General features: G+C 51.4%; 2 protein-coding genes across 5 annotated transcripts in view; both read right to left on the bottom strand.

The window, feature by feature from the left end:
- The window catches only part of LOC135816122 (nuclear pore complex protein Nup160-like), a 28742-nt gene extending 22039 nt beyond the window's left edge, over positions 1 to 6703 (bottom strand). Inside the window, exons 1-2 of the mRNA XM_065329500.1 lie at positions 6351 to 6703; positions 325 to 535 (exon numbers count right to left, since the gene is read on the bottom strand). Coding sequence (XP_065185572.1) covers positions 325 to 535; positions 6351 to 6550 — 411 coding nt within the window. The 5' untranslated portion in view covers positions 6551 to 6703. The remainder of the gene's footprint in view (positions 1 to 324; positions 536 to 6350) is intronic.
- Positions 6704 to 7538: 835 nt separating this feature from the next.
- The window catches only part of LOC135816120 (MYND-type zinc finger-containing chromatin reader Zmynd8-like), a 31550-nt gene continuing 25935 nt past the window's right edge, over positions 7539 to 13153 (bottom strand). For all 4 annotated transcript variants that reach the window (XM_065329496.1, XM_065329497.1, XM_065329498.1 and 1 more), the window contains one exon: positions 7539 to 10219. In XM_065329496.1, the coding sequence (XP_065185568.1) occupies positions 8831 to 10219 (1389 nt within the window). In that variant the 3' untranslated portion in view covers positions 7539 to 8830. The remainder of the gene's footprint in view (positions 10220 to 13153) is intronic.

The raw sequence follows: 13153 nt of genomic DNA, 5'->3' as shown, positions 1-13153 counted from the left end.
TGTCTGAAGACAGTGCATATGATCGGGACCTTGCAGTTCGCCGCATCACAGTCCTGTACATGTATGAGTGACCAAAGATCCCTATGCTTGTATACACGTATGTCGGTATTTTCAGTACTTTCCAACATCTGTGGATGGGCACTCTTGCACTGCATGATGCATGCATACTTGAAGTACATGGATAACATGACACAATGAGCAAAATACGATGTAAGACGCAAGAAACATTGCTGCACGACACACACATGCACGCACACACAAACGTTCACACACACACACACACACACACACGTGCGTGCCACCATACACTATACATCCACATACCGACACCACTGGCAGTTTGGACGGATGCGGGAACGTCAGCCGGTGGACTGTCTTGTCCGTGGCCACTAGGACAACGACAGCATGGGCCAGCTCAGTTACGGCAACATCAGGCAGCACACAGCAACCCGGGAAACTAAAACGAACTGCATTGTTACAGAGATTCACGTCGAGAGATTGCTCAACCAACTCCAGAACATTGCCAAGACAGCGCCTGCACAAACACATAGCACAGGTACACGTACAACGTCACTAGCCAGCACATTCAGTATGCTACGGAAGTAGAGGCCAGGCCTCTTGAAGTTTCAAATCATAGGAAAGTGTTTGAGCTGACAAACTCTTTCCCCGCACACTGCAAACACTGAACATGAGTCCAAAAAGTCGATTCGAACGTCTTGGGATGTTCTCTACCTTCACACATTGCAATAATCTGGTGTGTAGGCCAGGCAAAGGACCGGTTATAATAATAATATTATATGTTGCATATACATGAAAGCCGTGTTCAGCGTTTGCACAACGGTGAGAAAGCACTGTCAGCTCAAACACTTTTATCCATGGTGTTATGATGCTAAAATTGGACCTGAGCAAGTGGCCGGCTCTGAGGCATACCAAAAGGACGTTCACCCCACGTCAGCTGGCTCCGGGACTGAATCCCCTAGCAGACTTGATGCCACGCTACTCTGCTGTGTTCCTTCCATGCACGGAAGCACACTGCTATTAAAGTTTAATTATTATACTTCAGTAAAGTGTCATGCATGCCAGGTGCTTCGGTTGCAGCAAAAGCCATGGAAGTATACAGGGGACAGAAAACGTCAAGGTTTAAAAACACCACCATCCTCAAGGATCAAGGCTCAGATGCAGCTCCTAAATCGGTGGGAGGTGAGCAGATCAGGCCCACCGCCAAAGTGGTCAGACTGAAATAAGGGGATAAGGGAATGTTTAAAATATCTTTACTCGCCAAGCAGACCCTGGTGCATACATGTCTGCCGGGTTTACAACGCCCCAAGCACACTAGTCGACCACACTACATGTACTGTGCTTTGAACATACTGGCACAGCATTCGCGTAACACATAGTGACAGTGCAAGTATTATACAGAACCATTGGACGTGCATCATCACCGATTATTTCGCGGGCCTCATTCCCAGACCAGGATGTGTTCGCGACCAATATAAGTTCCCTGCTGGCAAGGCTACACTTTATCACTTCAGTATTGATGGCTCATTAACTGTTACTTGTCTGTTTTATCTTCCTGAGGCGTGCAATCAGAACCTGCCCTCCTCCGCTATAAAAATATGCTGTTATGATTTATCATTCATGTAGTGTATGTACCAGACATGTATTCATCTAATTGCAAGTACTATTGATCCACCCTAAAACCACAACCGCTTAGGCATGAACTCTCTATAGCAATTCATTGTACTGCCACCCAACACCCAACGCATCCCGCACCCGGGATACAACTCCTATATCCTCTAGCACAATCATACCTCAACGCTTCTTATTGCTTTGCAACCGTAGAATAAACTTGTATGTAAACTCTACGTGTGAACCCACAGTCTCTTGGTTAGAGACACAACAACTGGCGACGAAGATGGCCGTTGCAATTGGAGCCATGGAACCATTTTCGGTTGGAACGACGGATTGGTCTACGTACTATGACCGCGTCGAGCAGTACTTCGCTGCCAACAATGTGGCCGAAGACAGGCAAGTAGCCACCTTCCTGACCCTGATTGGTGGCTTGACCTACAAACTGTTGGCTGACCTGGTCAGCCCGGACAAACCGAAGGACAAGACGCTGAAGGAGCTGTCCGACGCGCTGGCTGCGCATTGTGCTCCGAAGCCCTTGGTGATCGCGGAACGATACCGTTTCCACAAGCGGGATCAACGCCAAGGAGAGTCAGTAAATGCCTACCTCGCGGAGCTCCGACGGTTGGCACGATTCTGTGAGTTTGGCGATGTCCTGGATACCACGCTGCGGGATCGGTTCGTGTGTGGTATCAGGAGTCAAGCTCTCTGCAAAGTTCTGTTGGCAGAGAAGGACCTCACTCTGAAGACCGCCATCGAGAAAGCCAACAGCCTGGAGGTAGCTACTCGCGATGCATCCGAGCTCGCGGGCAGTGCCACTGCTGCTGGTGTACACGTTCTGGGCACATCGCAACATCGTCGTGCTGGCAGACCATCGTTCGGAGGTGCGAAGTCCGCGAACTCAGGTCAATCCCGTACGAGCTATTCAGCATGCTTCCGCTGTGGCTCGACGGCACACGGCGCAAGTGAATGTCCCTTCAAGGCATATGAATGCCGCCACTGCAGGAAGACTGGGCACCTCCGCAAGGTTTGCAAGAAGCGCCTCGCGGAAAGATCGACAGATTCAGCGAAACGCTCAAGTGGTAGCAGCGCCTGCCACAGCTTGGCTGTCGATGTCGCGGACGACGACGAGTTCAATTCACTTTCTCTTCTAGCCGCAGACGTCCTTCAAGCGCCAGCAGTCGCCACGGATGAAACGACACCCACGACCGCGCGGAAGGCACTTTGGATTGATGCTATCGTCAATGGCCAGTCGGTCCGCATGCAGGTCGACACTGGAGCTGCGGTGTCAATCATTCCGAGTGCGATTTATCGAAACTCGCTGTCTGCCTCGCCTCTCACCGCGAGCAAGCTGAAGTTGCGTACGTACACCGGCGAGCCCGTGCATCCTCGCGGAACGTTCGTAGCACGCGTGGAATACTACCATCAATCCGCGGAGCTACCACTGCATGTGGTGGACACGCAGGGGCCAGCGCTCTGTGGCCGGGACCTGCTTGCCCACATCGCTCTCGACTGGCAGCGCTTGTTCCAGGTCGAGATGGCTGGCGTCCCCTCCGCAACCGTGTCCCCTGGCCAGCAGCATCCAGGATCAGCAGGTACGCGTCTTGAGCAGCTCAAGGAGAAATTCTCCGATGTGTTCAGCGACGACTTTGGCAAGCTCAAAGACGCCAAGGCTCGTCTCCAGCTGAAGGACGATGCAAGCCCTCGCTTCCTCAAGGCGCGCCCATTGCCCTACGCCATGCGGCCAAAGGTGGAAGCTGAACTGGACAGGCTGGAAGGTCTGGGTATCGTGAGTAAGGTACAGTGGAGTGAGTGGGCGACACCTATTGTGCCTGTAATGAAGCCCAACGGCTCAGTTCGTCTCTGTGGAGATTTCAAAGCCACATTGAATCCACACCTGAAGGTGGACCAGCACCCGCTACCACGCGTGGAAGATGTCTTCGCCACCCTGGCTGGAGGCCAGCGATTCACCAAAATCGACCTAAAGCAGGCATACCTCCAAATGGAGATGGATGACGCATCCAAACCACTCCTCACACTCACGACGCACAAGGGCCTGTATCAGCTCAACCGACTCGGGTTCGGTGTTGCCTCTGCCCCAGCGCTCTGGCAACAGGCTATCGACCGCATCTTGCACGGCGTCCCAAGCCAGGCCTGCCTACTAGACGACATTATTGTCACCGGCCGCAACGACGATGACCACCTGGACAATGTGGAAAGCATCCTGAGTCGTCTGTCGGACCACGGCCTGAGAGTCAACCCGGCCAAGTGCACGTTCTTTGCAGACCAAGTCGAGTACTGTGGACACATTGTCAGTCGCCACGGCTTGCGCAAGACTGATGGCAAGGTCAAGGCTATCAACGAAGCCCCAGCACCGCAGAACGTGTCCCAGCTACGGAGCTTCTTGGGCATGGTGTGCTACTACCAGCGCTTCCTCAAAGACTGCTCCACGACCCTGCATCCACTCAACAACCTGCTCCGGAAGGGTCAGTCCTGGCGCTGGACAGCGGAATGCGCGGCTGCATTCAAGGCTATCAAGGCAGCCATCGCCTCGGATCAGGTCCTCATGCACTTTGATGCCGACCTGCCCGTGCAGTTGGCAACCGACGCATCACCATATGGCCTGGGGGCGGTGCTCTCGCACATCATGCCGGATGGTACGGAAAGGCCGATTGCCTTCGTGTCACGGTCCCTGACGGACACCGAGAAGCGGTACGCCCAGATCGATAAGGAGGCGCTCTCTATTGTCTGGGGCGTCCGCAAATTCCACACGTACCTGTTTGGCCGACCGTTCGTCCTGCTGACGGACCATGAGCCGCTGACAGCCATCTTCAGTCCTAGCAAGGGATTGCCAGCCATGACGACGGCCCGCCTACAGCGGTATGCTATCTTCCTAGCAAGCATGAATTATGAGATCAAGTACCGCAAATCAGCCGATCATGCAAACGCTGACGGGCTGTCACGCCTACCGTTGCCACACTCACCACAGGATGAGAGCCTAGACTGGGCAGACGTGTTCAACATGGCCCAGATCGACCCGCTTCCAGTCACGGCAGCTGAAATAGCGCGTCACACAAACCGTGACCCAGTTCTCGCCAAGGTCCTAACCAGTGTCAGCACCGGCCGGGCCCTGTCAACAACCGACGGTGACATGCAACCGTTTGTACGACGCAAAGATGAGCTGGGCCTACACCAAGGGTGTGTCATGTGGGGTCCGGTCCAGGTCCGGTCAGCCGACTCCGCTCCGCAATCATCCGTACCGATGAACACAGCGCCTTTGCCGTCCGTGGCAGAACCGGATCACAGTTTGTGCTTTCCGACTGCTCATTCGCCAGCTAGTGTTCCGACACCACCCAGTGTCCAAGCCGCTGCTACTCCAACACCTCCGCCTGCGCAAACACCAGTAGCAGCAACTACGGCAACGCAGCAGGTCCAGTCGCCGCTGGCACAAGATACGACTGAACCCCGCCGTAACCCGCCGAGAGCCCGAGTCCTGCCGGCTCGCCTGAGAGACTGAATTGCTTCTTGCTCACACAATTGCTGTCCCGTGCTCTCAGCTCATCCGCTTCTTCTTCTTGTGCATTAAATGTTATGCCGTATAGGAATACCTCGTAGCTCAACATGTACCATAACATTTAGGGGAGGAATGTAGTGTATGTACCAGACATGTATTCATCTAATTGCAAGTACTATTGATCCACCCTAAAACCACAACCGCTTAGGCATGAACTCTCTATAGCAATTCATTGTACTGCCACCCAACACCCAACGCATCCCGCACCCGGGATACAACTCCTATATCCTCTAGCACAATCATACCTCAACGCTTCTTATTGCTTTGCAACCGTAGAATAAACTTGTATGTAAACTCTACGTGTGAACCCACAGTCTCTTGGTTAGAGACACAACAATTCACGTCAACAATTCTGGTATAGTCTCTGTGTCGAATATTCGAAAATGGTAGTCTGGGGAGTTTTTATCGATGCAATGAATACGTGTACAGTGCATTGATTTAGTTTAAACTCCATCACAAGCCCTCTCCAGCCGATCTCATTCACAATGCCAGCAACATGATTTCTGCTGCTGAGGGTACTGAAAGCTTTTGCTTAACCTCCAGACGATGAATATACACGTAGCGGGAAAAAAAAAGGCGAGAAAGCTTGAAAGCTCAGGGCCCTCGCTATGCTTTTTTTGCCTAGGTCATCATGCATGTTATCCGAACTGATGGAAACGTTTCTGCAATACAATGATAAAAATAAAAATCCGCCCGCCCTCCACATTTTTCTCTGAAAAAAGGACGATCATGAAGTATATTCTTTGGCTTGGCCTAACATGGCATTCGAACCTGCACTATCGCCCTGCATGCATTCCCCCGATACACTTCGCATACATACACCCTTCCAAGTTGCTTTACGTTATGATCTTGCAGTTGAAAGCCCTATTTGAATAAGGTGGCCAGCTGTCTTTGATGGTACGGTACGGGATATGTACGGGATAGCGCCAGGCATGCCGACGCGACCCCAGACACAAAACACAATTACCAAATTAAAGCGGTGTGGAACCTGGCTAGCGCCGGACGTTACTAAAGTAGCGTCCATTGCATAGCTACGGGAATAAACGTGCATTTCAAATGTAGCCATACTCATCGCGTTGGTTTATTTTTTCTCTATGCACACTATTGTGTCGTGCTTGCTAAAGTCACAACAAATGCATTCACATACCAAACTAGAAAGCGGTTGCGAGTGACTGATGATACATGGTTACTCTCCTTGTAACAAAATCCTCCACCGCATCTCGCACTCTGCTGGTGATTGAACTTCACGCCAACATCAGCACTTTGCTGAGGACCTTGAATGACAATTTGTCGCCATTGCAATGAGTCCCATCCAGGAATGGTCACCTCTCGCCTGGACGTGGTCATAACTCACGCTTTCAACAGCGATAGGATTATTGACTGCACTGCAATTGGTCAGCAAACTGGAATCACCATCCTCCCAGCTATCAGCACAACAGGGAGAGAAACGTGTAGCAACAATTCCAGCTCTGAAAATGCCTTTTTCAAAACAAGCCCTGATCTGAGACGCAATCAAAACGACAAAACATCAATTTTTGCAGATTCATACCTCATTTCAGGATTTTCTGGCGCCATTTCCCGCGTTGCCATAGAAAGCACGTGCAGGCACTTCAAACTTGCACGTGACTACAGCAATTATGCACAATTGCACAGCATGCACTGATTGCACTCAGCAGGGATTCCCGATGCGCCTGGCAGGCTGGCACTAGAAACCCGATATTTTGCTCCGGAAAAACATGATTGTATTAATTTTTGTCCACTTCCCGCGTACAACGTTTCATCAAAATCGCACGGGCGCGGTTTCTCAACACGGGTTTTCACACACGTGTCCCTGGGGTCTTCAAAATCATGTTGATCCACAATGATCTCGTCCTTGGCAATCGAATGAATGACGTATCGCTGTATCATGCTGAACGGATAAGAAACAAGGAAATCCAAGTATGAGGCATCGATTTTACCCAAAAAAAACCAATAGTTTGCTCCGATTTTGCCAGCAATTTCCGGTTTTTAAATTCTTGGATATTTTGCCGTAAGAATTGCCAGCAGAATCTGTCTGGGCCTACCCTGGGTAAAGCAATGATGCTATAGTAGTATTGTAGTACAGAACTGATGATCTGTTGCTTGATGTGCTTATGACGTTACGTGTAGTTGTTACACAGTCACACTACACATGAATAATAACACACTACAATTAGTCCTGGCCTGAGATACCAAAATTAATAATTGAAATCTCCGTGTCAACAGATGCACCCTTGACGCTTTGACCCCATCCACATACTTCGAACTAAGTACATGGCTGTAGGCCTGAGCAAGCCCCACAAGCAACTTGCAAGAATCGGATTGCTTCATATGCAGGGAGAGAAATTGAAGGTGAAGCGAACGCACACTGAGAATGGTGAGAATGGTAGCCTAGGTTGCGATAAACTCACAGGCTCATTGCAAGGAAAGCTGAGAACACACCAGATAAACTCACAGGCTCATTGCAAGGAAACCTGAGAACACACCAGCACAAGCATGATCATAAGCCAGGGAGTAGTAACTTAACTACTTCCTGGTACAAACAATGTTGGACTGCTAGAAGAGGAGGCGGCTGAAACTACAAGACGAGGAAGAATATAGGCTAAACGAGCTGTGAGAGAGAGAGAGAGGCGCGCATATGGCACAGCATGGAGTTCACGATAGTTCAGACATGATGTGTGCAGTAAAAACAGACAGAAAGAAGATTATAGAAGGAAACGGTCAATAACTAAAACATACGAAGCACATACTTTGAAGAACCAGTGAGCGTGATCCTGATGATGGGTAGCGGGGTGACAGTTAGCTATTGCTCTCAACATAGCAGATAAACAAAAAAAAGATAAACAAAGAAAGAAATAGGCGGCGCGGCGGAGAAAGAAAGAAATATACCTACAAAACATTGTGTGCGCGTTCTACTGCACATCACATTAGAATGTTTGATGTGATGAGCAACTTGAACGGCATAGAATGGTGATGAGTCATGTGTGTCTACTTTCCAAACACATGCAGTGGCTAAAATATCTAGCAAGATTTCGTGTGCTTGTATGCTGCGTTGGTGTGTAGTGCAGGCAAGCACTGGGAGTTCAAGTCAAAGGGGTTCAAGATAATACACACGTGGTGATGGATGCAGAGAACAAACATGGTCACGCCCGCAATGCAGTACTTGAGCTGATCATCGAGGCACTGTTAGTGTCAGAATGAGAATCTGACAGGCTACAGGCAGTCTATAAACCACCGTATGGGCCCCTAGCGTTTTGGCATTGGCACTATTACTGAGCAGTGAAACGTGGTCTGGGGCCTAGGGTGTGGACAGTGGACAAACATTCTGTGGAACGGTGTTTCTCTGATCTACGTTTCCTCCAACCAATACGGAACAGCGTCTCTCTGACCAGTGTTCTTGTGACCAGTACGGACCAAGTACACTGCGGTGTGCAAGCAGTGGACATGAACATCAATCCGGAACACGAATGAAACCGAGTGAAGCTGCATGAAGCTTACAGCGGCCGAGTGAGGTTTAGCGAGGCAAATTGGCAAAGGTGCGTCGTGTGCTCCAGCACTATTGGATACTGGCAAAGCTAATTCTGGGATGAGTTGTGAAGGGAAAGGGTCCTATAGGGTGCGGGGTATATGAGATAGTATGCTACTTCGAGGAAATCCTTGTGAACGAGATGGAACCGGCTGAGTGACTTGTCGAGGTACCGTGCCAGTAGCTGGTGCCATTGCAGGAGACCAAGAAGGGCGGATACCAGAACGCTGCTGCTGCTGCAGCTGCTGCTGTTGCTGTTGTTGCTGCTGCTGTTGTTGTTGCTGCTGCTGTTGCTGCTGTTGAAGGTGATGTTGTTGCTGCCCACTTGTAAGCAACGCGTGCTGCTGGGCAGCCAGCATCTGATGCTGCAGCTTTTGTTGCTTGCGTTGCTGCTGCTGCTGCAGTAGCAGACGCTGTGCTTGTTGTTGTGCTTGTTGTTGCTGATCCTGATGAGTACGCAGACCAGTAGCCATCCGGGTGCCAGCGGTACTCTGTCGACTCAATAACTCACCAGTGGTTTGATGAGCGGCCAGGGTAGGATTGTGTAACGGTGGTGGTGGCAATGCTGCTGCGCTTGCTGTTGCTGAAGCCTTCGCACTGATCGCCCAGCGGCCAGTAAATGCAGTTTGTAGCTGTGACAGGGCTCTGTTAGACAGGTGGGCAACTGCCGCGGCTGTTGCCACAGGCTGTTGAGGCACCTGCTGCTGCTGTACTTGCGGTTGTCGTGACTGCTGCTGCTGCTGCTGTTGCTGCTGCTGCTGCTGCTGCTGCTGTTGCTGCTGCTGCTGTTGCTGCTGCTGCTGTTGCTGCTGCTGCTGCTGCTGTTGGTGTTGCTGTTGTTGCTGCTGTTGTTGCTGCTGTTGTTGTTGCTGCTGTTGTTGTTGCTGCTGCTGCTGGTGCTGTTGCTGGAGATGATGGTGGTGCTGCTGTGTTTGTTTAGTTGCTGCTGCTGCTGCTGTTGCTGCTGCCTTGACAGCCATCCATGAGTCATCAGTGAGAGATAGCGACCTTGGTGTAGGCACTGCTGCTGCCGCAGCCGTCGGGGCTCCTACCATTGGTGGTGGTGGTGGTGCTGCTGCTGCCGCTGAGGCTCCTAATACCGGTGCTGCAGCTACTGATGCTACTGCTGCTGTCATTGTCGGAAGCACTGAAGAAATTTTTGGTGGGTACTGGAAGCCAGCGGAGCCAGGCAGAGATGATGACGATGACGGGGAGGGCAATATCCCAGTGGGCGTTGGAACGGGTAACGGCATGGTGTTGTTGGGTGCTGTTGGGGTGGTTGCACCCGGGATGACAACCGCCGCATCTGCTAGTGCAGCATCCGGTGTTACACTGGGGTCTGGCCCGGCGCTTGCCTCGTTCTGGCCACAGTGTTCCATATGCAGTGGCCAATCTTTGGTCTGACATTTGGTGCTGCAGTAGTTGATGTTATTGCAGCAGAAGAAGCTTGCCTCTTCGTGACAGGAATTACACTGCAAGCCAATCAAACACACACACACACACACACACACACACACGCACACACACGTACAGACACAGAACCAGATTTTTCGTCACGAAATACAGACATCGACCCTGTTTATCACAGTTAATTTGACCATCGTAGTATAAGCCGCACTGACTTTGTGTGTGTGTGGGGGGGGGGGGGGGGGGGGGGGGAGGGGATTACTGGTGTTTAAAGTGCGGCATATACTCCGGAAAATACGGCATGAGGAGCACGGCAGTATATACCGTATTTTCCCACATATAAGCACATGGGCTTATAAGTGAAAATTTGCTACAAAAATAATATATTTTGCTGTGTGAACATGTTGGGGTAGAAAGAAGCCCATGCGCTTATATGTGCAATATAGGTTAGCCTGTGTCCTAAACAACGGTGTTATCATGCACAATGCTTAGCGGCATATTCAGCTTCCGGGTGTTTCACCAATAGTGTTCACGTATAAGCGCATGCGCGTGGGGGGGGGGGGGGGGGGGGCGTTTATGTCCGGACATAAGCATGTATGATTTATGTGTCTGTTTTCACTACAATCATTCTCTAGTTCTGTAGGTCATGTATGGTATCACTCATGCGTGAAATCATGTGATCATCAACCCTGTTTTTCCCGGGCTTGTGCTCCTGTGCACGAGACGTATGCTTCAGATGTATGGCCTTTTTCCCGCTGCACGGCATCTCACGTGCAGAGTTTTTCCGCGTGCAGTGCTCTAGCAGCTTTGGTTTTTTTGTTTTGCTTTCTCCTTGTCTTGAAAAGAGTTCATGGTGAACAGTGGTTGAATCCAATTCTAAGTTTCTTCTCAGTTTTAGCAGTGTCTTATGTTTGATATTCTTAGTGCATACAGTCTTCCAGAGAAAGAAAACAAACATACTGGTCCTTCGAGCCGGATCTTCAGGATGGACGAGCAGAGTGCCATACCTGGACAGCGAGTCAGTTCAAGATCAACGAAGGGCAAGCTGCCCAAGCGATTTATTTCCTCCGACGCAGACGTCGGAAACCTAACACAGCGAAGACATGATGAGAGAGGCGTAAGGACTAGTGCATCCGAAAGAAGAATAGCCAAAGAAGTCGAGAGACTACAGGCGGAGTTGGACAAGGAAGCAGAAGTGGCGAAGTTGCGACAAGAGTCGATCGCCATCCAACTCGATCTAATGAAGAAGGCAAGCACGGTGGAGAGGGCGAAGTCTGAGTTTCGTCGCCGCTCTTCCGCATCTGCTTACAGTGAGAACAGCAGCGAAGATAGAAGTGTCTACTCACCTTCCGATTTGGACCGACCAGTGGTCGGCACAGGACGTGGGTCTACACCACAGTCAGCTGATGGACTGGTCGAACCGACAGCCACAGTTACAGACGCAGCGTATGCGTCGGGTGATGTTGAGGCAAACCCGGTGGAGATGGTGCTTGGGCAATCGCCAATAGTGCCACCCAGTGTTACTGGTTCAGCAAGTTCAGATGCTGATGACGACGAAACAGAGGTGGATAGTTGCAGCTCCGACTACAGCAGAAGGCTGCCTCTGTGGTATGTTAGAGAACTAAGGAACAGAAAGTCGAACTCAGAACTGGCAGGGGACCAGCAGCAGCAGCAGCAACAACATGTCAGCAGATCCACACAGCAGTTTGTTGTCAGGAATCCAGGCAGACTACAGCCAACAACTACCCTGTCAAGGGCAGTAAGGACACCAGCACACCCAGTGAGCAGCAGACCAGTGCCAGCAGTGGATGCTGCTGTTCCGTCACCACCTGCTACTATCAGTGCAGTAGGCAGTAGCACCACCAGTGGAGCATCAGCAACTAGGCCGCATGGTGTGGACGGTCTCAGCGCACAGCGCGCCGTAGCCGCATCCAGTGCAGCGCCAACTCAACGCTCTGGCTTCGTGAGCCAGGCGTTCGCACCAATGACAGCACTTACAGCAGCCGCCCCTCCGTTTGTGCCGAAGCCCAGCGTGACGGTGCACGGAGCAGCTACCAGTAGTCAGCCGACAATCTCGCGTGAGGTCAGACCCGGCCTGACATACACCAGCACACCGGCGTATCCATATCAGCCTATGCCTGTACCACAGTACATGGTTTCAACAGCAGCACCCCAGTACCCGAGTAGCCAAGCACAAGCAGTGCCAGCCCACCAAATCGGACAGCATCAGGGTGCCCCGACAGTGACGCCGGCCTACCGCCCGAGTGGCCACCTCAAGGCACTGAAGCTGCCCATGTTTGATGGCAATGAAGACAATTACGTGAGATGGCGGCAGAAATTCATGGGACTGGTCGGCGCAGATCCGAATGTCACAGAATACTACAAGATGGCACGCCTGAGGGAGGCTCTCGCGGGTGGCTGTGCTGAGGAGCTGATAGAAGACGTCATGGACGGGCCGGGGGCCTATCAGGCAGCCATGCAGGAGATCGAGGCCTGGTATGGTGGTGAGGATCGTCAGATCGAGCGGCACGAGCAGGAAATCATTACGTGGCCGAAGATCACTACCATGAAGGACACTGAGAAGATAAAGAAGTTCGCATTGAAGCTGCGGAGTGTCCTGGTGAACATGAGGTCATGTGGTATAACCCCTGGCCGAGAGCTCTATCTCGCTGCAACGGAGAAAGTCCCGTCGTCAATGCTGCTCAAGTACTTTGAGAAGTATGATGACCAGAAATGCGATGTACAATCATTCGCGGACTGGCTGCTTCACGTCGTGCACATGATGCGGAAGGTGGACGAGCGCCAGCGCAACAGCTACAAGAGCCAAGCAGTGTCATCCAGCAGCAGTTCGGACAAGCGCCAGGCTGCTGCAGAAAGACAATCCGCTTGTGGCAGCCAGAGGACCAAATTGTCAGAGCGCCGTCAACACTACACTCTGACAACAGCCGCCGAGAGCAGCGAGCGGAAGTCAGCCGGTACTCCGAAGAGCTGCATCAAGT

This window comes from Sycon ciliatum, chromosome 4, assembly GCF_964019385.1.
Source record: "Sycon ciliatum chromosome 4, ocSycCili1.1, whole genome shotgun sequence".
Classification (NCBI taxonomy): Eukaryota; Metazoa; Porifera; class Calcarea; order Leucosolenida; family Sycettidae; genus Sycon; species Sycon ciliatum.
The sequence above is the reverse complement of the archived record's forward strand: the minus strand, read 5'-3'. Positions and strand labels throughout refer to the sequence as shown.